General features: G+C 59.2%; 1 protein-coding gene across 1 annotated transcript; it reads left to right on the top strand.

The window, feature by feature from the left end:
- Positions 1-26,335, top strand: FBXL18 (F-box and leucine rich repeat protein 18). Its single transcript, XM_027528013.1, has 5 exons — positions 1-159; positions 5,796-5,999; positions 9,573-11,110; positions 13,941-14,159; positions 22,113-26,335. Exons 1-5 carry the CDS (start codon positions 142-144, stop codon positions 22,267-22,269), a joined length of 2,136 nt encoding a protein of 711 aa, XP_027383814.1. The 5' UTR covers positions 1-141; the 3' UTR covers positions 22,270-26,335.
- The last annotated feature ends 731 nt before the right edge of the window (positions 26,336-27,066 follow it).

Below are 27,066 nucleotides of genomic sequence, written 5' to 3'. Positions count from 1 at the left end.
CGCCGGAAGTGGCAGATGGCCCCGCCCCCTACTCGGGTCTCTGTGGAGCCGCGGACGCGCCGGCTTTGAGCATCCCTGGCCAGCCAGGCGGGAGGCCCCGGAGCTCTGGCTCCGGAGGCAGCGGCTCGGCCCGCCTTCGACATGGCCAGCTCTGGAGAGGTACGGCCGGCGCTTCTCCGCCCTCCTCCCTATCCGGCGGCTTTGGCCCCGCTCGGTCCTCCCCATCCCGACTTCGGTTCCCCTGCGTCCTTTCCGTTTCGTTCCCTGTCCCGCTCCATCCTGCCCGTCCCCACCTCGGTTGGCTCTGTGCTTCCCATCCGGTCCCCCAAGCGCGGCCCCGGGCGGTCCTTCACACTCCGACCCTGGCGTCGGCCTGGCTTGGTCCTTGCTGCCCCGACCTGGCCTTGGCCTCGCCGGCTCCTTCCCTTCCCGTCCGTGGCCTTACTCGTTGCCCCATCCGTGACCCGTCCCGCCCCCTAGGACCTCACTCTGTCCCTGAAGGTGTAAGTTCTCTCAACCTTCGGTTTTCCTTCCCTTTCCCAGTCCCTCCTCCTGATGGGCAGACCTCTCCCCGCTCCCTGCTTTCCCAGAGTTTACAGCTCCTCTGCGCCTCCCCGGCCCTTTTCCCCTGCCCCGGGCCTTGGCTAGCTCTTGGAGCTCTGAGATGTTCTTTTCCCTGCCTGCTTCCCATCCCATCCTTTGTCGCTGAATGTTCAGTTTCAGCCCAGCCCACTTTCTCTGAGCCTGTTTGTTGTGTGACTTGCTGGGCGGGTAGTGGAGGAAAAGCCATTTCACCAGGGGGCCTTATGACTTAACTCTGAATCCTCCACAGTCTGGGTCCGACAGAGAATCCCGCCGAGTTCCTGTAATGTGGTGCAAGGTATTCTCTCTGTAGATTAGGGAGTGGGGGATCTGGACTCTGACTAGGGCCTTCCCATTTGCTGCTTCCTTCCTACTTTTATGTATACTTGTGTGCACCTGTATTTATGGCTATCGTCGGGGACCAGCAACCACTGAGTGAACTTCCTGAGTCTTATGGGCTTGCTTGTTCTCTGGGGAACTGGAGTAGATGGGGCATGGGTACACGGAAGGTGGCTAGGGTTACTGACAGCTCTTCAAGTGAATTTGGGTCAGAAGTGGCCCCTAGATTGAGAGGGAGGCTGTGTCCCCCCCCAACACACACACACTGGTGGTAGCAGTGAAGGGCCAGAGAGTACCAGCTCCCCCAGAAGAGTCATGGGGGTAGACTGGCTGTGTTAGCAGGTTCTGGTTACTTGCATGTGCTTAGTGTGTGGGGGGCAGGCGCGGGGGGGAGGGCATGGAGGGCATCTGCTACTGTGGTCTTACGCGGTCCTGGTGCAAAGGCCCCTCTGTTTCTTGAAGTACATGTTGGGGAGCTGCCCAGTGAAGCCTCTTGTCACATCGTGAGCATCTCTTGGTTTGAGAAGAGAGAGGGGAGTCTTATTCTATCCTGGATGTGGAGATAAGGTCCCTTTCTCTGTGTTGTGCTTAGTTGCTCAGTCATGTCCGGCTCTTTGCGACCCCGTGGACTGTAGCCCGCCTGGCTCCTCTGTCCATGGGGATTCTCCAGGCAACAATACCGGAGTGGGTTGCCATGCTGTCTTCTGGGGGATCTTCCCAACCCAGGGATCGAACTCAGGTCTTCCGCGTTGCAGGCGGGTTCTTTACCAGCTGAGCTACCAGGGAAGCCCCTTTCTCTGGGTGGATCTTATGATTGATTGATTGATTGATTGATGGAGATATAGTTTGCATACCATAAAATTTATATACTTTTAAAATATGTCTTTTTATTTTTTGGCTGCTCTGTACAGCATGTGAAATCTTAGTGCCTCGACCAGGGTTTGAACCTACATCCCCTGCAATGCAAACACGGAGTCCTAACCACTGGACTGCCAGGAAAGTCCTTAAAACTTACACTTTTCAAGTGTATAATGCAGTGATTTAAAAAAATATATTCACAGGGTTGTGCCACCATCCCCACTATCTGATTCCAGAATGCGGCAGTCTGATTTTGAGAGTCCTTGGTGGGTTTGAAATGCAGATGTCCTCCTCCTGTCCTTCTGAGGAGCTGGGCTCTGCACTTGTAATAGCTCTTCAAAAGATTCTGAAGCAGTGGTTCACTGACACCCAGTTCAGTGCCTCTTTCCACTGGGCATTAAAAGGTGATCCCTGTTCATGAGCTGTTCCTGGCCAAGTGAGGAGGCAGTACAGCGCACCTGATGAGGCTGGAGGGGGTGAAGGGTGGCTGGGCCAGCGGTGGAGGAGCAGGGTGAGTTAAGTGTGTCTGGGGTGCTGGAAGGGCTTCTTGAGGAGGGAGCCTTTGAGCTGAGGTTTCCAGAGTAGCAGTTTCCCTTGTGTGGTGGGGGCATCATTGAGTGGAGGGAGCAGCTGTGCCAAGGCTTGGAAGTCCGACTGCTGGGTATTGGGGGCCATTCTGGAAATTGCCAACTAGAGAAGCAAAGACTTACGAAGAGGGGCAGTGGGGCTTGCCTGGTTGGTCCAGTGGCTGACTCTGTGCTCCCAAGGCAGGGGGCCCGGGTCAGAAATTAAGATCCCACATGCTGCAGCTAAGAGTTTAATACTAAATAAATAAATAAAAATTTAAAAAGGCAACGTGAGAAGCATCCTTTCAGGTTGCTCCTTTGATTAAAAAACAGCATGACAGAGTTCCACACACTTGCAAAAGAATGTTGTAATGAATTTCCCTCTATGTACTCATCGGCCAGTTTTTAAACAATTCTTCTTGGAGTGTAGTTGGTTTAAACTGTTGTTGGTTTCAGCAAGGTGAATCAGCTCTATGTATATACATACCACTTTTTTTCAGGTTCTTTTCCCATATAGGTCATTAGAGAGTGTGAGTAGAGTTCCCTGTGCTTCATCGTCCAGTTTTAATAGTTAATACAGGACTGATCTTGGTTCGTCTCTGACCCTTGCACCCCCTCCTTGCCCCTTGGGTTATTTAGAGCACATCCCAGACACCTCCTCAGTTATCTCTGAACCCTGCGATTTCTTTGGGTGCCTGACTATAAACAGTCAGACAGTGAACATCCTAGGAGGGGATTTTTTTACGGGGCCAGTACCTAGGTTTCAGCTTAATTTGGCTTAACTTTTTTAAAAATTGTGAGATATTACACATTCTGAAAAAGAACGTAACACAGTTTATCGAATAAACTCTTTGAGCCCCCACTCTTGAAGTGGTTTTCAGCGTGTAGTCCGGTGCTAGACGGCTGGTTCCCAGGTGTGCCTGATAAGGATCACCTGGCCCTGAGCAGGGATTTCCGGACACCCCAGGAAGCCCCATGCTGGACCCTACCGGAAGCCCCTGCGGCCCTTTTCCGGTGGTAGAGGGCGGGGCGGTCTCGGGCTCAGCCAATCAGGCCCTGTCTTGCGTATCCTTGCCCTCTGACCTCGGGCTACTTACCTGACTTTTTTTTTTTTTTTTTGTAAAGATGGAGGGTGGGACTGCCTCAGTTTCCCGTGCTGAGAACACATTCTCCGGAGAGGCAGAGGGAAGCAGGAACGTGTGTATTTGGGTGTGCGTGGACGTGGGCCTTGTGCGGCCCACGTTTTTATTTGGCGAATGAAGAAGCGAGAGGCCTCCTGTCTTCCTCCGGGTGGAGTCGCCTGTGTGCTGTTGCCTCCGCAGAGCCTTTCCTGGGGGGCTGGGTAGGGGTGGGGGGGTGCCTCGGTTCCAGGGAGAAGACTCTATTGGTGCAAACCCTGGGCCTCCTTCCAGCATGGGCCTTCGGGAGACCAGGGAGAACCGATCTGCTCTGCTGCCTGGGCGGCTGCTCCTCACACAGGCCCGCCGCCCCGAAAGCCCGTGCCTGCCCGGGGTGGAGCGTGGGACGCTGGCCTCGGGACAGCTCTGGGGGGTGCAGCACGTGGAGAACACGATCTCGCAGCATGTGCTGGGGCTGGACGGAGGAAAACGCTGGTCAACTCCTGCTTTGTTGTGTGTGTGTGTGTTTTAATGTAATTTCTGGGTGGTAGTCTTAACTGCGGAAATTATATGATGCTGGCGTACCTGAGACAGTTTTCCCCCGTGTTCTCTTTGCTCTGCAGCGGCATTCTTACTTTGATAAATCTGCGAATCGCGGGGGGAGGTCGGAAGGGGTTAGCCTCGGGTTGCTCGGCGGAATTGAGGCCCAGCCCTTCCGTCTTGTCCCCCAGGAGCCTGGCACACCGAGCTCGCCTGATAATGATCACCGCTGGTTCCACCCGCTTTCGGGAGACGAAGTCCCTCGGTCTAGGGTGCGGTCTGCGAATCTGATTTTTAACAGATGTGCCTGGGCGATTCCAGATAATTGGACCTGGGAAATTCCTCAGGGAAGTAATGTATGGTTCGAAAGAGTGGACCCAGAATACAGCGACCCAGGGCAACTTGTGGACTTGGGCCTGATGGCCGCCTGCTGCCCTGGTAGTGGTGGGAGGAAGGAAAGAAGGAAGAGAAGGCAAATCTGGCTGCCGCCTCTCAGGAGAACGGGAAAGTGGGAGGGGCTGGTGCTGGTAGGTCGGCAGTGGACGTGCAAACGTTTCTTGCCCTGGCCAGGGCTTGGCTTGATGCAGAGGCCAGAGGGGCGTCGCAGTCAGAGCTCCCAGGAATCCCCTGGTGCCTGCATGGGGTACGCAGAGGGGCCCTTCCTCCCGGACTTAACGGTTGCCATGGCAGCAGCACGGCTTTCCAAGCCTTGACGCTTCCATCCTTGGCAAGTATTACCAGCAAAGAAGCAGGCTGGAGAAGGTGGGGCTGGTAGACAGAATCATTGGGCAAGCCAGTAGAAATAGTTCTGGGTACTCTACTGGGAATGTCACAGAGGCACCCCACTCAGGTCAGTTTAGAGGCAAGAGGGTCCTTTCCGGAAGTGTTGGAAAGATACAGGGATGCCTCTCTCCCGCCGCCACCCCCCCCAATGGGCTCTTCTTAGAGAATCCCAGTTCCCTGGCCTTGATTCAGGGATTTCCTGTCACACTAACAGAGGCCTAGTCCCTCTCCCTCTTGGTTGTACAAGGCACTGATCAGTAAGATGGGAAGCCCACATTTGGGCAGAAAATCTTTTGTTGATTTTTGCAAAAAGAAAATGAAACAGTAAGACGTGTGGACATCTTACTGGAAATACCAACAAGGGTTTCTAACCAGAAGTGGAGAGAAGCTACGGTGCCTCCATTGTTTTTTATGAATCTTTAAGATTTTTAAATGGCATTGGTCTGGTTGGTGCTGCTGCTTAATTATGAGGGCTTCATCATTTCGTTCTCTCCTTTTACTCGTCCTTAACAACAGCGCTGAGAGGTGCCCATCTGGCGCTGTTCTGAGGAGCTGATACACAGTAACTCCTTAACCTATCACAGTGATCCTGGGGGGTGAAGACCAGGTGTCATTATTTCTGGATGGAATTCACCTGCCCAAGGGTTTTACGACTGACACTCTGGGCTAAGGAGGAGAAACCGCAGCTTTCACCAACGACAGCCTCAGCTGATGGTCGTGAGTTGAGTCGGAAACCTGCCAGACTTGGCTGAGGAACTTCGGTAGGAAGAAAAATCTCTCTTAAATTAAAAAAAAAAAAAAATTGAAATTTCATTTAGACTCTGTTATGTTCAAAGAGAGATCCTGGTGTGCAGCTTGGAAAGGGAGCTTTTAGAGAATGTCCAATGTCTCTTGCTCTGTAGTTAAGAGTTTTGGTAACAGCTCCTCCCCACGGACCACGGCGAGGACTTCCCTTGGCTGAGGGCTGCCCTTGGAGATCCCATGGAAATTTGGTGCCCCTTATTTTCAGGACACGTGCGATGACAGCGACACGGCCCCGGTGGCAGACAGCGCCCACCTGCTGGGCTTCTCCGACGAGATCCTTCTGCACATCCTGAGCCATGTGCCCAGCACGGACCTGGTTCTGAACGTCCGGCGCACCTGCCGGAAGCTCGCAGCGCTGTGCTTGGACAAGAGCCTCACCCACACGGTGCTGCTGCAGAAGGACTACGAGGTGAGGGGCCCGGAGGCAGCGTCTGGCGTGGGGGCAGAGGTGGGGAACAACCGAGGTGCCCTGCTGAGGCCTGGGGTGCCTGCTGCTGCTGCTAAGTCGCTTCAGTCGTGTCCGCTCTGCGACCCCATAGACGGCAGCCCACCAGGCTCCCCCGTCCCTGGGATTCTCCAGGCAAGAACACTGGAGTGGGTTGCCATTTCCTTCTCCAATTCATGAAAGTGAAAAGTGAAAGTGAAGTCGCTCAGTCGTGTCCGACTCTTAGCGACCCCGTGGACTGCAGCCTACCAGGCTCCTCCGTCCATGGGATTTTCCAGGCGAGAGTACTGGAGTGGGTGCCATCGCCTTCTCCGGGTGACGAAAGCTGGGGGCGCAGGGACTCTGCTGGCGATCCAGTGGTTGGGACTCCACCTGCAGTGCAGGGGGTGCGGGTTTGGTCCCTGGGGGGGAACTGAGAGCCCCGCCTGCCTTGCAGCGAAAGAACCAGAACATAAACAACCAGGGCAATGTTGTAACACATGCAGTGAAGACTTTTCCAAGGTGAAAAGCCTGGGGCCTAAAAGTATGGCTGTTAGCCACCTGGGCCAGGGTGTAGGTGAGGGGGGTGTTGTTCTGGGAGGGTCTTAGGTCCTGGCACCAGGCCAGGAGGGAGACGGATTTCCAGGTTGAGAGTTACCCAGGAGTGGACTTGCAGACCCATGAAAGGTGTTGGGCTCTCCTGTGAAGTTGAGCACAGTTGGAGGCACCACTTCGGCCCCCAGCCGCAGCCCAGAGTTGAGGTTGCCTGCATCCTCCCCAGTGCTTGATGCTGTTAGTCTTTCTGGTGGTAACCATCCTGATGCACGGGAGCTGGTATCTCTTTGAGGGTTTAACTTGGTTTCCCTGATGAAGGACGCTGTGACTTCTACTTTCATCAGCTGCAAGGGCGATTTGTGTATCGTCTCAGAAGTGTCTGTGCAAGGCTCTTGCCCACTCGTTATTGTCTGTCTTTTTCTTAATGAGTTTTGGGAGTTCTTTGTATGTTCTGGTGCGAGTCCTTGATCAGATGTATTGTGACTGTTTCCTCACAGTCTATGGCTTGCCGTTTCATTTTATTAGCAGTGTCTTTTGAGGAGTGTAAATTTTGCATTTTTTTTGTTACTCGGTCGCTAAGTTGTGTCCCACCTCTTTGCAATCCCATGGATTGCAGCACACCAGGCTTCCCTGTCCTTCACTATCTCCTGGAGTTTGCTTAAACGCATGTCCATTGAATCGGTGAGGCCAGTCTTTTGAAGAGTGTAAGTTTTTTATTTTGCTGATGTCCAGTTGAATTTTTGAGTTCCTGTTTTTTGTATTCTGTTGAAAAAAATCTTTGTGAGACCTGAGGTTGTGAAGATTTCCTCCTGCTGTCTTCTTTCTTCTTTTTATCTAACGTTGTATTACTTTTAGGTGTACATGGTAATGGTTTGCTGTTTGTATGCAGTGGGGAATGATCATGTCGAAGTAACAGTAGTACCTTATGGAGGTATAATTGTTTTTTCTTGGACGAGAACTTTTAAGATCTTCTCTTGCAGCTTTCACATATGCAGTATGTTTGCATCTTTGTGATAATGATGTGGGGTTATTAGCTATGGTCCCTGTGCTATACTTCACATCCCCAGGACTTATTTTGTAACTGGAAGTTTGTGCCTTTTGATTATCCTCTCCCTCCAAATCACCAATCTGTTCCCTCTATCTATGAGCTTGGTTTTAAAACTTCCTGTCTTTTATGGAAGTCTAGTTGACTTACACTATTATATCACCTTCAAGTGTACAACGTAATGATTTGATATTTTTCTAGATTACACACCATAGAAAGTTATTATAACATTATTGGCTCTATTCCTATACTGTAAGAGTTTTTTTTTTAGCTCCACATATAAGTGAGGTCTTACACTGTCTGCCTTCCTCTTAACTGAGTTCACTTAGTGTACTTACTTAGCTCACTTGGTGTAATGCCCTTAAAGCCCATCCGTGTTGTTGCAAATGGCAAGACCTCCTCCTCCTCTTTTTTCTGACGGGAATGCCACACTGCGTGTCTCAGGCTCGTCTTCCTTCTCCGCTCGTCTACTGATGGACGCTCAAGTTGCTGCCATGCCTTGGCTGTTGTCACTAACACTGCTGTGAGAAGGTGGTGCAGAGAACCTTTTCGAGTTAGTGTTCTTGCTTTCTTTGGGTAAATGCCCACAAGTGGACTTGGTAGGTCATTTGGTAGTTCTGTTTTTAATTTTTTGAGAAGCCGCCATACTGTTTTCCACAGTGGTTGCATCAGTTTACGTTCCCACTAACAGTGTCCAAGGGTTCCCTTTTTACTGCATCTTGGTCAACGCTTGTTATTTTGGTCTTCTTGATGATGGCCATTCTGTCAGGTAGGTGTGAGGAGTTTTTTTTTAATTTAATTATATTTTTTTTGGCCGCGCAATGCAGCATGCAGGGTCTCAGTTCCCTGAGTAGGGATCGCTCCCTGCACTGGGGTCTCAGCTACTGGAGCACCAGGGAAGGCCTTACCTGGAGTGTTTAGAATGTGTCTTTCACCTGTGCGGTTCCAGCTGTGGACATCGCTGTAGAGAAGTGATCACGTGCACGAGCCTTACATACACAGACGCTCGATGCTGTGTTGTCGGAAGGCCGTGGTAGTCGCTGGGCCCACCAGCGGGCTGGATGTACTGTGGCTCCCTGACCGTCCAGGCCAGGTTTTTGAGGAACATGTAACCATGTGAATGTGCACGTGATGTAAAAGAAAGCAAGGCCAAAGCCCGCTTTCTGGACACGATTCTACTGTATGATTTGAAAGAAACCCACACAACACGAAACTTCCCTTCCTAACCATTTTAAGCATACCATGCTGTTAGCCCTAAGTACATTCACAGGGTTACGCAACCGTCGCCACTCTTTCTGAAAGTCTTTTTAATCGTCTTAAACAGAAGTGTTGGAACTATTAGGCAGTACTCCCGTTCCCCTTTCCCCAGGCCTCTGGTAGCCTCTGTTCAGCTTGCTCTCTCTGGTCTTGCCTTTTCTGGATCTCTCACATCAGTGGGATCAGACAGTATATGGCCTCTATGACGGGCCTCCTGGAGCATTCCATCCTCAGGGCTTGCCCCGTGCTGTCGCAGCAGCCGAGCTTCATCATTCCTCGCTGTGTCGAGCGGAATCGCACTGCGTGGACAGACCCCACTGCCTTACCTGTTCAGCGGTCAATGGAGAGCTTGGGTTGTTGCCATTTTTTCGATTGTTGTGAACGGTGCTGCCGGGAGCCGGGGTCTGCTGGTGTCAGTCCCAGCCCTGCTTTCAGTCCTCTCGTGTGCACACCTGACCGTGGACTTGTGGATCACGAAGTGACTCTGGCTCTTCAGGGGATCCACCAGACTTTTCCCCAGGGGCTGCCCCACTTTCCCTCCCGCCTGGCCGGGGCTCTGAGTGCTGGCGGGAGGTGAGTGTGCGGGGAGGGATGAGGCGGCTCCCTGACCGTTGGGGGGAGGATGCGGGCTGGGGGATGAGGGCAGAGTTGATGCTAGTGCCTTCAGCCGCACTCTGTCCCCCTCTCCCTGCCATCCGCAGGCCAGCGAGGACAAAGTGAAGCGGCTGGTGAAGGAGATCGGCCGGGACGTGCAGCAGCTCAGCATGGCCGGCTGCTACTGGCTGTCGGGCACCACGGTGGAGCACGTGGCGCGCTGCCGCGGCCTGGTACGCGTCAACCTGTCGGGCTGCCCCCTGACCTCCCTGCGCCTCTCCAAGGTGCTGTCAGCCCTGCCGCACCTGCGCTCCCTGGCCATCGACGTGAGCCCCGGCTTCGACGCCAGCCAGCTGAGCAGCGAGTGCAAGGCCACGCTGAGCCGTGTGCGGGAGCTCAAGCAGACACTGTACACACCCTCGTATGGCGTGGTGCCCTGCTGCACCAGCCTCGAGAAGCTGCTGCTCTACTTTGAGATCCTGGACCGCACACGGGAGGGCGCCGTGCTCTCGGGCCAGCTCATGGTGGGCCAGAGCAACGTGCCGCACTACCAGCACCTGCGCGTCTTCTACGCCCGCCTGGCCCCCGGCTACATCAACCAGGAGGTGGTGCGCCTCTACCTGGCCGTGCTCAGCGACCGCACGCCCGAGAACCTCCACGCCTTCCTCATCTCCGTGCCCGGCAGCTTCGCCGAGAGCGGGGCCACCCGGAACCTGCTGGAGTCCATGGCCCGCAACGTGGCCCTGGACGCCCTGCAGCTGCCCAAGTCTTGGCTCAACGGCTCGGCCCTCCTGCAGCACATGAAGTTCAGCAGCCCCTTCTACTTCAGCTTCAGCCGCTGCGCCCTATCTGGTGGCCACCTCCTGCAGCGCGTCATTGACGGTGGCAGGGACCTGCAGAGCCTGGCCGGCCTGAACCTCAGCGGCTGCGCGCACTGCCTGGCGCCTGACTGCCTGCTCCGCAAGGCGGAGGACGACATCGACCCCGCCATCCTGGAGGCGCTGGTGGCGGCCTGCCCCAACCTGCGGCACCTCAACCTCTCAGCCGCCCACCACCACAGCCCCGCGGGCCCCAGCCAGCACCTGTGCCAGCTGCTGGCCCGGCTGCCCCACCTGCGCTCCCTGTCGCTGCCCGTCTGTGCCGTGGCCGACTCCCCGCCGCGGGCCGACCGTGCGCCCATACCGCCCACCATGCGTGCGGTGCCCCGCGGTTTCGGCAAGAAGGTCCGCATCGGCGTGCAGTCCGTCCCCTTCCCCGGGCCGGCAGGCCCCCAGCCGTCCTCGGTGTTCTGGTCACTGCTGAAAAACGTGCCCTTTCTGGACCGCCTGGAGCTGATCGGCTCCAACTTCTCGTCCGCCATGCCGCGCAACGAGCCCGCCATCCGCAACTCCCTGCCGCCCTGCAGCCGGGCGCAGAGCGTCGGGGATGCGGAGGTGGCTGCCATCGGCCAGCTGGCCTTCCTGAGGCACCTGACGCTGGCCCAGCTGCCCAGCATCCTGACGGGCTCGGGGCTGGTGAGCATCGGCCTGCAGTGCCAGCAGCTCCAGTCGCTCTCGCTGGCCCACCTGGGCTTGATGGGCAAGGTGGTCTACATGTCTGGCCTCTCAGACATGCTGAAGCACTGCAAGCGGCTGAAGGACCTCAGGTGAGGGGCCCTGCCGCAGCCTCCAGGGCACAGAGGGGAGTGCGGAGTGTGGCCTTGAGTTTGGCGAGCGTGTTTGCCTTCCTGCCGCATGCCTGCCAAGACGGAGGGCACAGGCCTGAGAGTCTCGAGGGCCGGGGGCTTGACCAGGGACTGACGGTGTGTAGTGGGGGGTGTCGGGGTGTGAGTTGGAGCGACAGCGGTTGGTGGCATCCTGGCAGAGCACACAGGAGGCCGTGCTCCTGAGCCCGGTCTGGGACATCGCCCTCATCGCTGGCGGTTTGAATGCCTGTGTCCCAGAGGCTCGGGCGCTGGTCAGAGAGGGGCCTGAGCCCCTGCCTGTGCCCACAGAGCTTTACGGAGCAAGCTGTGGAGGCCAGATCCTCACTGGGCAGAAGGGCGAGGGACGACGGGGGCGGGGGTGCCACACACACCCTGCCCCAGGGCACAGCCAGTCATGGCAAGTGCCTCTTCCTCCTCCTCTGCCCTGCTGCCCTGGCCGCAGACACTGCTGGTCACTCGCGCTGAGTTCGGCTAGCCCTCCAGTGCTGGCAGCCTGCAGGTGGAGTGGATGGGCCCCCCACGCCCACCACACCTGCCATGAACACCCATGACAGGGGCATCTCTGGGGACGGACCTGGAGGTGGCGGGCATGTTAAGCGAAAAATAGAAAAGTGTTGAGGAGTCTGTGTGTACCGCGTGCTCTCCTCGCTGCTGCTTGAGCAGCGAGGTCCCCAGTGGGAAGCGAGGTCCCGCATCGCCACCTAGTGGCCGAGGTGTTGCAACGTGTCCTTCGCTGGCTGGCGGCATCTCCATCCTGCAGGCGGCCAGGGCGCGGGTGGGGGGTGATTGCAGCCCAGCAGTGTTAGGTTAGGGCTTGTCTCCCTGCTTCAGTGTTCCCATTTTCAGCAGCCCTGCCCCTGGGGGCTTCCTTCCTGACGGACCCGGAGAGAACGTGAGGCCTTTCAGAATCATGCCCAGAGGGACCCCCGTTCCCCACGGTTTTAGGAGCTTAGGACTTCTGTTTACATGTGATTAAAGCCCCCAGCTCCCTGCTGCGTTTCGTTTCAAGGCCTGGTGACTCTCGTGTGGGACAGCTCTGAACAGACATCCCGTCACCTCAGACCTGATTTTAAAGTTGCTTCCCTGTCCTGTCTTGTCCGTGTCCCTGGGCATCAGGAGGCTGAGTGCTGGCCCTCGGGCTCTTGTCTGGGGAGGGGGAAGACAGCCCCTTCCCCATGTCTGCCTCACCCAGGGCATCACTGCGTTCAGAGCGCTCAGGCTCTCCTGACGCTTGGAGGCTTTCTGCCCCCAGCACAGGCCTACTGCCTCTGCGGGGAGCGGGCTCAGGGGGTCTTGCTGCTTGTCCTGGAAGCCTCTCTTTTGATGACGAGAGCCCATGGCTGCAGATCAGCTTCTTGGGGGCTGCCCGGGAAGTCACTCTCAGTTTACCAGGCAAGACGGTTTTGGGGTTCCCTGTGGGTCTTACATTTTGATGGAGGTCTTGCCAGCCTCCCAGGCCCACCGAGAGTGTCAGTTTCTGTCCCAGGTGTTACACCATGTTTGTGCTGGGGGTGGTTTGTGCAGTGCCTGGGCCTTGGAGGTGGGGGTGGCTGGACCCAGAGGGCTCAGGACTATGTCACCCCAGGTGTGGCGGTGTCCCCACAGTGTGGGCATGGCCTGGCGCAGGGCTGTCCTGTGCCTTCCTCCCGGCCCTCGTGCTAACAGGGAGGGTGAGGGCCCACAACGGCCCGCACAAAGGCCCCCAGAGGCCTGGGTGGCTGGTTGAGAGGGAGCCTTGCCTGGTGCCCACTCGCCGCCCTTTAAAGCATCCTCCTGGTCAGTCATAGGGGGCAGACGTAGCTCTCTGAGCTGCAGTTTCCTGCAGACGTGCCTGAATCTCCATCATCCCATGAAGCCCTTCTCGCCCACCACAGCGCCTGTGCGCTCTCTGCCCGCTCTGGGCGGATGTCTCTGGCCGGCCTCTCCCTCTTGTGTTGCCAGCCTTGAAGTGGCTCGGGCCACGTGACCGTGGACTCCCCCAACAGTCAGAGCGAGTTGTCAAAGCTCAGGTGACAGCCCAGCATGTCTGAGAAGTGCCGCTGGGGCCTGGTTCTGATCCCCAAGGACGACGCTTATTAACAGTTTTCCTTGTGGGAAGCTTTCGGGTGGACTGGATCCATGCTGACCTCTGTCCGTGAGGCCGCCTAGGACTTCCTGTATGATTTACCAGGAAATGATCTTAAGCTCTGCTTGTGCCCCAGCTCCCTGCCCCGGGCTGCTGTGCCCGTGTCCTGGGGCTGCCCTGACAAACGACCACCAGCTGGGTCACCCAAGACAACAGGGCCATCCTCTCACAATCAGGAGGCCAGAAGTCCCAGGTCAAGGTGGGTGGGAGCCTGTGCCAGGCCTGTCCTTCGGCCTCTGGTGGCTGCAGGCAGTGTGAGCATTCTTAGGGTCGTGGATGTATCCCTGCAGTGCACCCCAGCTGTTGCAGAGCCAGCTCCCTGTGCCGTCACGTGGCTTCTCAGGGACCGGTCATTGGACCAGCTCCTGCCCCAGTCCTGCGTGCCCTCATCTCAAGTCATTTGTGTCTGCAAAGACCCTGCTTCCAAACACGGGCCCTCTCCCCCGGCGCCCCGTGCAGGTCCCGAGGGTGTCACTGCAGCACGTCTTCCGGGGCCTGGTGCAGCCGGTCCCCGCACCCCTCCCCATCCTCCTGGCTCTCAGGCGCTCTGAGAAGGCAGTGCAGCCGCAGAGCGAGCCTGCTGGGCCTGTGGGCCCCCGGACAGGAGCCCTGTCGTCTCATGCCGCATGTCCTGTCTCCCCGCAGGTTGGAGCAGCCCTACTTCAGCGCCAACGCCCAGTTCTTCCAGGCGCTGAGCCAGTGCTCCGCGCTGCAGCGCCTCTGCCTGGTGTCGCGCAGCGGGACGCTGCAGCCCGAGGCCGTGCTGGCCTTCATGGCGCGCTGCCTGCACGTGGTGGTGTGCCACCTGTTCACCGGCGAGTCGCTCAGCACCTGCCGCAGCCTGCAGCAGGCCCTCCTCCGCAGGTGAGTGCGCGGGCCCCTCGCAGGCGGCAGGACCCTCCTCGTCGTCATCCTGCGGCTTCTCAGGAGTTCCCCGGGGGACAGCTGTCAGAACCGGGCACCCACGTGGTGCCACCCGTCACCCTTCAGCCTTAGGCTCCAGGCGTCGTTTCCCCATCACGTCGTTTTTCTGCACGGGTTCGCTTCAGAGCCCCTGTCGCGCCTGGTGGGCCGTCTTCTGGAGAGCTCTGGGCCATCCGGGTGCCTGGGGAGGCTGCTTCCAGCCCTGCCTCACACGAGGACCTCTGCCCCCTTCTTTCCTGAGAGCCTCCACCTCGAGCAGCAGAGGCCTGGCTCTTGTCCCTGTGCTGTTTGCTGACTTGTCCTCGTCCCCAGCCTCCCACCCCCACCCCGCAGTGTGCAGGGTCCTAGAAGTGATAGGGCGTGTCCAGGAAGTGGCTCGGTTTCGTGCTCTCTGCATGGCCATCCCACACCTAAGCGTCCCTGTGGGTGGGAGAGCCCCTGGCCCACAGCCTCGCCCATGCGAGACACTGCCAGATGCCCGGGGCTCCTGGGCGAGCCTGTCCTCGCACCATGAGTCTGTGCGGTGTGTTTCCAGGGAGCATCGTTTCGCGTGCCTGTTGCCGGGCTGCGTCTCCTTGTTTGTGGCCGATCCCCTCATTCCTGGCGGGCCCTACTGTGGGGCTTCCTCAGGGAGTGGCGGCGCTTGGGGCCGGTGAGCCCAGAGTGCGGCCGCTGTGCCATCGCCTGCCGTGGGCCCGCCTCTCCGCTGCTGGCTTTCCCTACCATCGGTGTTCACTGTGGACGCAGGTTACGGCTGTGGGTCCAACAGCCTCCCCTGCTACCCTCCTACGCCCCAAGCTTCCTCTTAAATCTGCCACTTGCCCTGGCCCCTGGTCCGAGAACGCAGGCAGCAGAGCCTCTTGGTTGGTGTATAAAACGCAGCTCCGTGGGCTTTGAATGACAGCTGCGGGGAATCTCCGGGGCAACTGCCAGACATGAACCTGACCCCTGTGTGCACAGAAAGTTCAGAGACTCCTGTAGAGGCTGCTCCCGTGGGTGCTAACCTGAGCACGTGGCAGCTGCCTTTGGCCAAGTAAGCGTGTGCTGTCGGTCTAGCAGGAAATGGTGAACTTGGCTTCACCGGCAGTTTGTAGGGAAGCAGTTAAGTGAAGCGATGTCTGCAGGGTCCACTCCGGGGGACACTCCGGATCCTGTGACCTCTCACCTATGCACTCCGGAAGCTCTCTCTGGCGCTCCGGAAGTTCTCTCTAGCGCTCCGAAGTTCTCCTGGTCCCTGGGGTCCTCAGTGAGGGCGTTATGTCAAGTACAGAGATCCTTCTGGGGTTTCTAAGCCTTCCAGCGCACACTGGAGAAGTCAGGGTTGGGGGTGGAACCTAAGTCTCAGAGAGGTTGACTGCAGTGCCCTCTGATGGCTGTGCGCCTGCCAGCCGGGCCTGGTGAAGCCCTTCCCGACGCTAAAGACTTGTTTTTCAGTAAGTGTGCTAAGTCGCTTGAGTCGTGTCTGACTGTGTGTGACCCTATGGACTGTAGCCTGCCAGGTTCCTCTGTCCATGGGGTTCTCCAGGCAAGAATACTGAAGTGGGTTCCATGCCCTCCTCCAGGGGATCTTCCCAACGCAGAGAAGATGGTATTTTTAAAAGATCTTTAAATATGTGTAACCTAAAGTTTCTGACTTTAACTGTTTCATGGTGTGCGGTTAGCGGCACCGAGCACGTTCACAAAGGGAGCCTCGTTCTACTTTTGCTTCTGTGGACTGTACAGACATCTTTTCAGTCTCCAGTTTTCCATGTCTCTGCGTTGGTTCAGATTTAGAAGCAGCAGGCGTTTGCGGGGCTGTGGGTCAGGGCGGAGAGCTCACAAGATTCTGCCTTCTCGTGGGTGTGTGTGTCCCCCTTGCCATCCGGGCCTTTGCAGAAGGTGTGCGGTGTGTACACACCAGGCCGTGTCCTTCCCTAGTGGGTCCTGGAGTTTGACAACCGGTCCAGCAGGAACGTGTATCGGCTCTCAGGACTGGAGTGAGGGCCTGGAGCAGCCCTTCCTGGGGAGGGGGGTCTGCCCCGAGCGGGTCCCCAGGGGCATGAAGTGCTTAGGCCCCCTGGAGAGGAAATGTGGTGACGCGGCAGTGCCCCTGGCGGCCGTCGAGTGTGGCCCTGGGGGTCCCAGCCCCCTTCTCCCAGATCTCCACGCCCCGCGGATAGGGGAACGTGATGGAGGAGGCCAGGCTGGTCACAGAATTACAGACGTGGCATCAGCCAGGTCTCCGGAGTCATAGGGCTCAGGCCGCCCCACCAAATGGTCCTTATGGGGTCGCCGGTCCTTGCGGTTTGCTGTCGCCTTCCTCAGGAGAAATCCTAGCAAGGGTTTTCTCCTCCCTGGTGTTCATGATCTTTCTAAAAACAGACCGTAAAAAAAATAAATAAAAATAAAAACAGACCGTGGATCAAGCTGTTTTCAAGTGGAAGCTCCCCTTGGCTCCCCCAGCCAGAGTGGCCAGCAGTTCTAGGAAGGAGTCGTTATGTGCTTTTGTGCTGATTTTGCTGAGTTAACGCTCCACCAGGGGTGTCTCTGTGTGTCGTTAAAGTTGCACACGTTCCCTTTTAAGGACGTTGTGGTGGCTCTGGCCTGGCCTTCACAGCTGACTCTGCACTCGTGACTCCCCTTTCTCTCAGGCCTGCGCCTGGGAGCCTGGAGAAAGGCCGGGGTTGTGGGGGGCACTCCCCACTCACCACTGTGTCTCTGCCCTCGGTGTCCGGGCCTGAGGTCGACGTTGGCTGGGTGGATTTCCTGGGCGCAGGCTGGGGCCATGCTGGGGACCCGCTGAGCAGCTGAGGTGCCTGGAGCCCTGTGCGTGCTGGAGCGTGGCCCCCCTGTGGGCTCCCCCTGCCATGTCCTGCCTCTGTGGTTCCCGCCGCCCCAGAGCCCTGTGAGCTGTGTGCCCCGAGCCCCAGCACAAGTGGGGAGACCGAGGCTCCGAGAGGCTGGAGGTATAGCGGGACCCGCGCTGGAAGGACACGTCTGTGTTCCTGCAAGGCCTCTGCTGCGGGGCATGGGGTCCCGGCTGCGCTTCTGCGAGGCACCCAGCAGGTGGTGCCTTGGCTCAGGGTGATGGCGCTGGCTTCAGGCATCCCAGCAGGACGCATTCCACCTGGGATGACGACCTGGAGGGGCTTGTCGCCACCTTTTCTCACGTGGTGCCCTGCCTCAAGCTCAGAGGATTACTCAAGCACCTGCCCACTCACCCGCATGCCTCTGAGGCCCAGTGGTTACGATTCCAGGCTGTCACTGCCATGGCTGGGCTTCCATCCCTCATCGGGGCACTGAGATCCCACAAACCACCCGATGCAGCCAAAACAACAAAACGAGGCGAAACAAAACAAAAAGTCATGTACGGAAAATGACCTGCTGGCCCTGTTACAGGCAGAGATCTGAGTGTCCTGGCCTGCCTGCACAGCAGAGGGGGCGGGCCCAGACACAACCTTCACACCAGGCAGATGTCCGAGGGCGCGGGACAAAGAAAGGACCCAGCCTCCCCTGTGGGAAAGGCAGGAAGAGCCCTGCTTGTGGAAAGTGCAGGGCAGGCTGTGGTCTGCTCTGGTATGGGTGGTGGTGACCTCCTGGAGGGGGGTGGCCGCAGAGTCTTATGTGGGCGCTGGTCACACGGGGCCACACGGCCCCTGGAGCACGATGGTGCAACCCTTCCCACCCCTTCAGGCGAAGCCCACTCGTGTTAGTGGAAGGAGGGGACCACCTGTCACCGGAGGCGGGTGGGCCAGCTCTGTGGAGGCTGAACTCACAGCCTCAGCCCAGCCACGCTCCAGGCTCCCGCCTGCAGCTGGGCCTGAGGCAGGGTTCACACCAAGCCGGGCCTGAGGCAGGGTTCACGCCAAGCTCTTCCTGGCGGAGTTAGCGCTGTTTGTTTTTAGCAGAAGACGGAACACAACCCAAGAGAACGGCAGTAGGACTTGCTGTTCAGTCCGTCAGTCATGCTTGACTCATTTGCGACCCCATGGACTGTAGCCCGCCAGGCTCCTCCGTCCATGGGATTTCCCAGGCAAGAACACTGGAGTGGGTTGCTGTTTTCCTTCTCCAGGGGATCTTCCCGACCCAGGGATTGAACACACATCTCCTGCATTGCAGGTGGATTCCTTACCACTGAGCCACGTGGGAAGCCCCCCATTTGTAGGAGACTGGGAAGTAAATTATGATGCATCAAGCCAATGTAACGAAGCGCAGCCTGTAAGAGACTTGGGGTCCCCACAGGGAAGCTTTCAAGGCGTGTCTCAGACAAAAGCAGGGGCGTGCGCTGTCTCTCTCTGGCGCCTCTCGGAGGCGTTTCTTGAAGGCTGTGAGAAGCCTGCCGTGTTGGTCCTGGAGGTGTCTGTGTTGGGGGAAGGGGAGGTGCCCCAGGGACACCCCAAACCAGCTGCTCTGTGTTCTGCTTCGCCCCGGCCCGCCTCCTTCAGGCCTTTCTGGTGACAGAGCCTCACACCGAGTTACCAGCTCCAGGGGCCCAAGCCCATGGGTTTATGATCCTGTTCCTCCACATGGGCGGGCGGCCAGTGAGCCCTGACATGGAGGGTCTCTCCCTGCCCGCTTCTCTGCACGAGGGTGGGTCCAGGCTGCCCCAAGGGGCCCTAGGGGTCCCCGCAGGCCTGGCAGGGAGCTTGGAGGGCATGCCCTGCACACCCGCCTGGAGCGCATCTTGAGTTCTGAGAAGCTTTAGTAACTGTTTTATTCTTGGCCACTGCCCACCTCCCTGCTTCTTGAAAATCCCTGTTACAGCGAGAGTGGTTTTATAAAAGGTCTTATGACTTTGGCTTTTCTATAAGACTTTTATCTGGGTGGGGCAGCAGGGGGACCCAAGGCTGCCAACTTTAATTTCTCTCCTAGTTTCTCAGGCCAAGAAGCAAGCCAGCAGGTATTACTCAGGCCCAGAAGCAAGCCAGCACTGCTGCCAGGCTGAGGCCCCAGCCGTCCCCTCCCGGAGCCCTTCCAGCTCCGAGGCACCTGCAGGGCCAAGCACGGAGACCGAGGTCCCTGGGGCCCCCTCGTGCACTCGCGGACCGCGGGCTCAGAGCTGCCTGCACGGGACGCCCCTCTCCACGTCCGCTGGGCCGCGGCCGGGCCTGAGGTCCCGGGGCTGTGGCCGCCCCGTCGAGTCCTGTGTCAGCAGCGACCTTGGGGCTCAACCTCCCCGCCAGCCGCCTCCCCATGTCAGCCACAGGCAGACGCACCGCAGGCTGCCCCTCCTCATCCGCCCACCCCCGGTCGCTCTGCAGCTGCGTCCCCTCGGGTCCTTGCTGTGGCATCCGAGTCCGCTGTGGGCCCATCTTTTGACATGTTGACGTGTTCGTGCCCTGGGATCCAATGGCCCTGTTTCTGGAATTTATCCTGAGGAAACGGCTCAAGCGCGTATATGATTATACTGTGTGAAACGAAGCTTACCCATATGGTTGTGGGAAGGGGTCCCTAAACCGTGTCCCTGGGGGAAGCGGCCCGCTGGCCGGGACGGGACCATGGAGGAGGTGGTCCCCGCCCGGGTGCTTTATTGCCTTGGGCGCAGGTTGGTCACAGCCCCGAGGACTGAAGGAAATTCACCAAACCCGACTCAGGCTGTCTGTGTCCTGAGACGTCGCCAGGCCGCGTCCAGGAGGAACGTGCTTAGCACAGAAGGAGAGGGTGCGTTGGCGCCACGGGAGGAGCTGGGGCCCCTGCGCTCACCTTACATTTCGGCGTGTTTTCTCTCTGAACACAACAATGGTTTTAAGACAAGCAAAATCTTGTCTGCTCCCTGGAGGCTCGGAGAAGGCATTTGGGGCAGCTGAGCTTCTCAAGCACCCAGAGGCCCCTTGGAAATCCCCTGGTGTGTGTAGAAAGTTTTCGGTGTGGCTCCTCCCTTCCGACCGCTGCAAGTGCCAGAGAGTCAGTCTGGTTGAACTTTCTGAAGCTCTGTATCTTGTTGGTGCCCTCGGGCCCCCAGGAGGGACGGCATCCAGGGTGGCGTCTCCTCTCGCCATCTAGAGCTTTTGTTGCCCCTTGTGGGGGCCAGGTGGCCGAGCTCGCATATGCCAGGTTCAGAGTGAGTGTGGACTGAGCTCAGGCTCCAGACACCCTGCCTCTTTCTACCCTAGATGAGATCCAGGCTAGCAGTGAGGGGAGGCAGGGGCTTCCCCGCCTCTGCTGCCCAGGATGGTGTGGGGGTTGCTGAGGGTGGACCTGGGCATGGGGGGGGGCGGTGCCCAGGTGGGGGTGCCCAGGAGGACACACACACCATGCCTGGAGGTGAACCCATCAACCTGGCAGGCCTGGTTTTTGTCCTTGCAACCTCAGGCTGCATGCAGCTTTGGGTCTTTCCTCTCGCGATGCGATTCGCCCTGGTCAGGGTAGCGGCCCTCAGAGGCAGCCTCCCCTGCTGTGGCTCATCCATCTGGTTCCGAACATAGGGGACAGCAGGAATTTAATTTTCTTGCCTTGTATCGATTTACTCCAGTCTCAAACCACACTTGAATTGTACACACAAACATTACAAGCCATGTGCAGGTGACCCCGCAAAACCCGTGGATCGATGGCTCTCCACACGAGCCCCACCAAGAGCCTGTCTCCCCGCCCCCGGGAAGGGAGAGGGGACCTCAGCCCCACCCTCGGAAGGAGCGATTGCTCTCCCTGCTGCTGCCCCTCGTCCATGTTTTGTCCACGCTTCACTCTGCGTGGGGACGGTGAGACTCCAGCTGGGAGGGCGTGTGGACTCCTTGGTCTGGGAGGTGCCTTTCAGAGGTATGAGGGCGACTGAGCACCCCCCAGCCCCCGCTCTGTCAAGATCAGGGCTGACCTGGGTGCTGACCCCAGAGAAAGCCTTTGGAAGGACGTCGGTTTACTTGGGGCAGGAGTCGCATGTCAGGGCTGCTCTGAAGGGGCAGCTGCCTTCCGGGCTCCGGTGAGAAGTTAATCCCCTTCGGCATCTTGACGGCGGCTCCATAAGAGCCTCGGGGAGGCAGGTGGGCAGGCAGGCATCTTGCATGCACGTCCCACACCTGAGAATATCTTGTTTCAAGTCAAGTAGATCGCACAGCAGGCTTGCAGGTGAGGACTTGCCCACGAGGTTCATGGTCACAGACGCTCCCACCAGGAGCAGAACACGGTGCTCAGAACCGGAGGCATTTCCTCAGCGTCTTTATTGCCGCAACATCAGGTTTTACGAATGGCTTTCTGGCGTTCAGTTTGCACATGTCGAGATCCCGTGCAGTGCCGCTGCGGGGATTGAGGGAAGCTGGGGCCGCCGTTTCCTCGTCCCTTGCAGCAGGTGTGGGCTGGGGGCGGCCTGGCTTTAGCTCTGGCAAATTGTGTGGCCACCTTCTTGCCTCTCGCCCTTCGCAATAATATGGGATGGAAGTTCCTCCCGTGACCAGAGGCACCTTGGCTTCCGGGTGGGAAGGGGGCGGTCACCTCGCTGGCCAGGGGCTGTGGGGAGGTGACCTGCGGTGACATCTTGTCAGCTGCAGCGCGGTGCCCGGCCCGGCAGATGCTCCTTGTAAACTGTCCCCCGCCCCACGGGGTGGAGCCTGGTGCCCAAGGCTGCACGAGGTGGAAGGCTGGTCTGAGGTGCCCACAGAGGTCCGGGGCTGGCGGCAGGCACTGGGGCATGTCCTCCCGGCAGAGTGACGGCATCACATGACTTGGGAGTCGGTGTCCTTCTGGAAGGTCTGTGTGTGCACAGGGTTGGCCGCCTGGCCCCCGTCCCTGCCGAGTCCTGCCTGTGCAACCTCGGTGCTGCGGCTCCCTAGTGTCACCTTCAGGGACCTCCCCGCTACCCCGGGGAGACAGGGCCTGCTCGGACAGCGGGAAGGCCCCCGCGCACACTCCCGCGTCAGCCGCCGCACCTTGGGGACACGGCCTGTCTGCGCGCGGCCTGCTAACAGCTTCCCTCTGGTTCAGTTTCCAGGCGGAGCGGCCAGCGCTGAACGTCGTCGTCTTCCCCCTGCTCCACGAGGGCCTGACCGACGTGATCCGGGACGTGCCGATGGTGCACCTGGATGAGGTCACCTTGTTTAAAAGCAGAGTGGCCGAGGAGCCCCCCAACCTGTGGTGGTGACGGGAGTGGGTGCCTGGCGGCAGCCACGGACCCAGGACAGCCTGGACAGGCGTGTGGCCTCCCCCTCAGCCATAGCTGCTGTACCTGCCCGCCACCCGGGCCCGCACCCCCGGGCTCCCAGCGGGAAGGAAGCCACCTCCCGGGCTGTCTCGTGCACCCGCCCGGCCCCTGAGCGCTTCCTTGTGAGGACTCCACCTCAGCGCCCCTCGGCTGAGATGGGGGGGAGGGATGCGAGGCCGGCTGGCCGGTGACCGGGGGCCCGGCGGGGGTGCCTTCAGGGGTGCGGACTCACTGGAGCCAGGTCCCAGAGCCCTGCATGGCCCCAGTGCCCCCCGCCCAGGAGCGTCCCTTGACTCTGTGTTGCTGGTCGGCGGCCTCCAGGCTCTGGGGAGGGGCAGAGGGGAGCTCCAGGTGTGTGGCTGCAGTTTGGGGCTCCCTTCTTCCTGTTAACCCGGTTTTGTCTCCGGTTCCTTTCCAGCCAGACGACATCAGGCAGGTTGAGGCCAGCAGCGGGTGGCCAGGCGTCCCCGGCTGCACGTGGTCACGGCCACCGGCTTTGGAAGCTGCAGGTCCCTGTTTCTGGGGAAATGTAGGCAGACCTGCTTCGTTAGAAAAACTTGAAATATCAGAACCCAGAAAGGACGTGTGAGGCCGGAAAGGCAACCCCATTACCCTATTTCAGAGAGCTGTGTTTAGCACTTTAAAAAATGGCACTGCAGCTATTCCCAAAATGGGGGGTGGCGGGGGTGGGGGGCAGCCTCCCCATGTCCCAGCCTCACACCCTGGGGTCACCGGGTGCCTCTACCTTGTCACCCCGAGACTCTCCCCCAGAGCCATCACCCCCACGGCTGGTGGGCTTCCAAGGGCGCCGGTTGGGGTCCCTGCACCCAGAGGCTTGCCTCGACACCCCTGGGGACGCTCCTGGAGATGTCCCAGGAAGGCTGGGTGGCGTCAGGGGGCCTTCCAGCCGGGGGCTGGTGGGTCTCCAGAGAGGCTGCCTCCCCAGAGCCCGGGGCTGGCCTCCTTCCCACTCTGGGCTGGGCATGCAGTCTGCCAGGCCCGCCTCGCCGCTGCTGCCCACCTTGGCTGCTGTCTGCTCCGTGGCCCCCAGCCTCGCTGGCTTCCTGCTCGGTTGCACATGCTGGTTGCCCCCGTTGCGTGTCTCTTGTCCTGTCGTTCGCCTGTTGAAGGGACCTGGACCCTGAGCCCACATTCACCTGCCCTTCCCGGGGTCCTCCTGGGGCAGACAGTTCAGCAGCCCTCCCCCCACCAGGCCCAGGGGATCAGGAGGCCTTCGGAGGGCAGAAGCGTGCCTGGGGTCAGGGTCCCGGACGCACACACGCCCCCAGCGCTCCGGTCAGTCCTCCGAAGCACCATCTGTCTGGCGGCCTCCTGCCCCATGGCCCTGGCCCTGCTCTCGCCTCCCTGCACTGGGCAGACCGTGTGTTTGCACGTGGAGCTGGGCTCCTCCCCCACCCCGTGGCTTTCCTGCTGTGGGTGCCGTTGTCTGCTCTGGAGCGTGGGGTGCCCCCTTCCTTCCCCAGGTGCCGCTGGCAGTTTTCTGCCTCCTGCCTGGAGGGACCAGCGTGCCGGCTGCTCCAGGGGAACGCCTGGGGCCCTCACCCCACGCTCCTGGCTGGCTCCTCTGGCATCCTCGCAGGTTGCAGGCCAGACCGCCCCAGGCCCCGGAGAGACAAGGCCACATGCTGTGAACGAGGGTCTGAGAGGTGGTGGGATTCCCCCCGCCTCCATTCCTGGGCATTTCTGTCGGATGCACCTAGAGACCACCTGCAGGGCCATCGGGAAGGTGGTGTGGGGACTGACCGCTTCCCTCAGAGCAGGGCTGTGGCCAGCTTCAGCCTGACCAGCCGGGGGACTCGGCCCAGGATGGGGGCAGGAGACCCAGGGGCCCTGGTACTCATGTCTTCATCCACAGCAGCTGGACTCAGGCCAGAGACAGACCTTCCCCTGGGACCCTCCCCGCAGGCAGCCATGGTTCTCATAAGCAAGCGCTTTCAACCAACAGCCTCGTCTGTGCCAGCCACCAGGGCTGGGAGGGGCCGTTCACGGGAGGCTGGGGCGCGAGCTGCCTTGGAAAGCAGCCCCCTGAGAGGGGCTTGTGTTTTCAGTGTCCCCCGACCACGCTTTACTTAGAGCAAGCATTTCCCCCGCTCCTGCCGCCGGGACAGGACGCACCAGATGTCAGTAATGTGCTTATTCTCACTAAGTGCTATTTTGGCACCGTTGTTAATTGCAATTTATATTCTGCAGCATTTTATGCTGGGAGAAGAACCCACCCTGATGGTCCCCAATTGGCGGAACTGGGCTGTTAAGCGGCGGACCATATGCTGCCTGCGGAGAGGGGCCTGGTCAGCTCTGGGGCCTGCGCGTGCACGCATGTGTGTGTGTGTACGCGTGTTTGCGTGGAGCGTGCGTGTACATCTACGTGCCTGCACGTGTGAGTGTAGTCAGCCATGTAAGGGTTCTGTTCGTGGTGTGCACACGAGTGTGGGAGCACACGTCTGCATGATGTGTGTGCGTGGTGTGTGCGAGACAGACACCGGGGAGCGGGGAGCGGGGAATGAGGGAGGAGGGGACCCAGACGGATGTTTGTGTCTTTGTTAACAAGAGACCCCAGCTGGCCTCCGGAAGCCGCCCCTCTGCCGGTGCCCCGCCCTCAGACCTGAGGCCCCGCCCAGACCCAGAGGCCCTGCCTGCTCCTGGGGCTGGGTTCTGCTAAGTCAGTGCCTCCAGGCAGCCCGGCCACCCGCCCGAAGGCGATCCCGGTCCGGAGGCCTGTCGGCTGCCTTTCGAGGACCTGGGAAGACAGGACCGAGGGTACCTTTCCCAGGTCTCCAAGGGCTTCTCCTCTCGGGCCTGGGGCTGAGGTGCCCTCTTCCGGTGGCTGTGCAAGGCTGGGTGTTTGAGATGATGCTCCCTTGACCCCCTGCCCAGCCCCACCCTGAGGCGGGATCCGGGGCCCCAGGAGCAGAAGTTTGGCAGATGCCTGACCTGGGGAAGTGGGGCCGGGGTGCCCGGGTCTCTGCTGGCCAGAGGGCCTGAACCCAGCGGTCACAACCTCATTGCCCTGGTGGTCTCCTGGTGCATGGCCAGGATGGTGGCGGGTCCCAGTGCATACCCTGCCAACCCGCCCAGCCTGGCAGCGGGGGGCCTGCCGGGATGGGTCCTCCCTCCCGTCCCCCTCTGCTTCCTCTCGGCCTCCCTGTTCCGTTAAGATTTGCAAAGTGCTGAGACCTTGGAAAAAGAAGGGGGATTGGTGGGTGAGGATACTGGAGTGTGGCCCCCACTGAGGGAGACGTGGACGCCAACGCCTGTGGTCCTCGTGGCCTCGGCCCTTGGCCCCCTCCCTGTGCGGAGGGGCTCAGGGCACAGGATTCTGACGAGCAGTGTCTCTGGTCTGCCGGGCGTGATGAGCAAACACCCACAGAAACTCACAAACCCCAGGTCCCACACAGGCTGACCAGCGTCGTCTAAATTACTTTCTGAAGTTTTTTCAAAAAACTCTGAAGTATGAGGTCTTGCATTAATAGCACAGGGTTGGGGCACCAGCTGTACCAGACTCCAGGCCAGCAGTACCCAGAGGCTGCCCTGCTGTGCCCACCGGGGGAGCGAGGGTGTGAGAGCGGTGGGGGTGGGCGGAGGGCTGTGTGCAGGTGTGTGCTTTTGCCTGGGTGCCGTGGCACGTGACACCCCACGGCCATTGGTTGCCTCCAGCCAGTTCCTGGCTGCCACTCGGACTACTGCCCGCCCGCCCACCTGCCCATCTGACCACTGCCTGCCCCTCTGGCCAGAGAGTCCCGCTCAGCACAGGATCGGTAGTGAGGGGGTGGGGTGGGGGGTGCCAGGGTGTCTCACAGCATGTGTGTATGTGACCAGGTGCTAAGTGACCGAATTCGCGTCACCTGCCTTTCAATGACAGACCTCTTTGTCCTTTGGTGAAGCTGCTTCTGAATTTTGTGTTCCAACTTACATTTCGAATGGGTATTTTCATGTAAATTTGTGGCATGTCAAAAGTTTCAAATAAAGTGGAATTGATTTAGCAAAACCGGGCAGCTGTGTGGTCCTTCCAGCTGGGGCGCCCCTGACCTTTCCCCTGCGACCCCCTCTGCAACCCCGGAGGGTGGGCCGAGGTGGGGCACTCCGGTCACCTGCTGCTGTTCAGGTGTTGAGAACAGAATCTCTACCGGGCCGCTTGAGGGTCCCTGGAGGGAGACGTGAGACCCCAAACGGGGCCCATTTGCTGCCTGGGGCCATCAGGGGGCAGCCACTGACTCGGCCTTTGGGGGCTGGAGGGTGGGGGGGGCAGAGGCCACGAGGAGGGGCACAGCCAAGGCGGGGCTGGCGGGCAGGGATGCAGGACGCCAGGGAGACCCAAGCTGCCCTCCACACGAGGGCTCTGTACAGCTGGCAGAGGCCGGGTCAGCGCAGGTGTTATGTGGGGGCTGTGGGCACCGAGTCGGTTTCGTTTTTACTTAATACACATACTTGTATTTTCCAGGGGTAAAATGTACACAACATAAAACTTGCTGTCTAAACCATTTGTATCTGGACAGTTCAGTGGTGGTCAGTACATTCACGTGGTCGTGTAAGCGGCTCCACCATTATCTCCAGAGCACTCTCATCCTCCCAAACTGAGACTCTGCCCCACTAACAACTAACTCCTCACCCGCCTCCCGCAGCCCCTGGCACCCACCCGCCTCCCTTCTGTCTCTATGAAGCTGACTCCGGGGAACTCATCCAGTGAAATCACACTGTATGTGTCCAGTCGGGACTGGC

The sequence above is a fragment of the Bos indicus x Bos taurus genome, chromosome 25, assembly GCF_003369695.1.
Source record: "Bos indicus x Bos taurus breed Angus x Brahman F1 hybrid chromosome 25, Bos_hybrid_MaternalHap_v2.0, whole genome shotgun sequence".
Lineage (NCBI taxonomy): Eukaryota > Metazoa > Chordata > Mammalia > Artiodactyla > Bovidae > Bos > Bos indicus x Bos taurus.
The sequence above is the reverse complement of the archived record's forward strand: the minus strand, read 5'-3'. Positions and strand labels throughout refer to the sequence as shown.

Coding starts and splice junctions, on each gene's coding strand:
- FBXL18 (XM_027528013.1), top strand. Junction 11,111..13,940: donor AAGCGGCTGAAGGACCTCAG/GTGAGGGGCCCT, acceptor GTCTCCCCGCAG/GTTGGAGCAGCCCTACTTCA. Junction 14,160..22,112: donor CAGCAGGCCCTCCTCCGCAG/GTGAGTGCGCGG, acceptor CCTCTGGTTCAG/TTTCCAGGCGGAGCGGCCAG.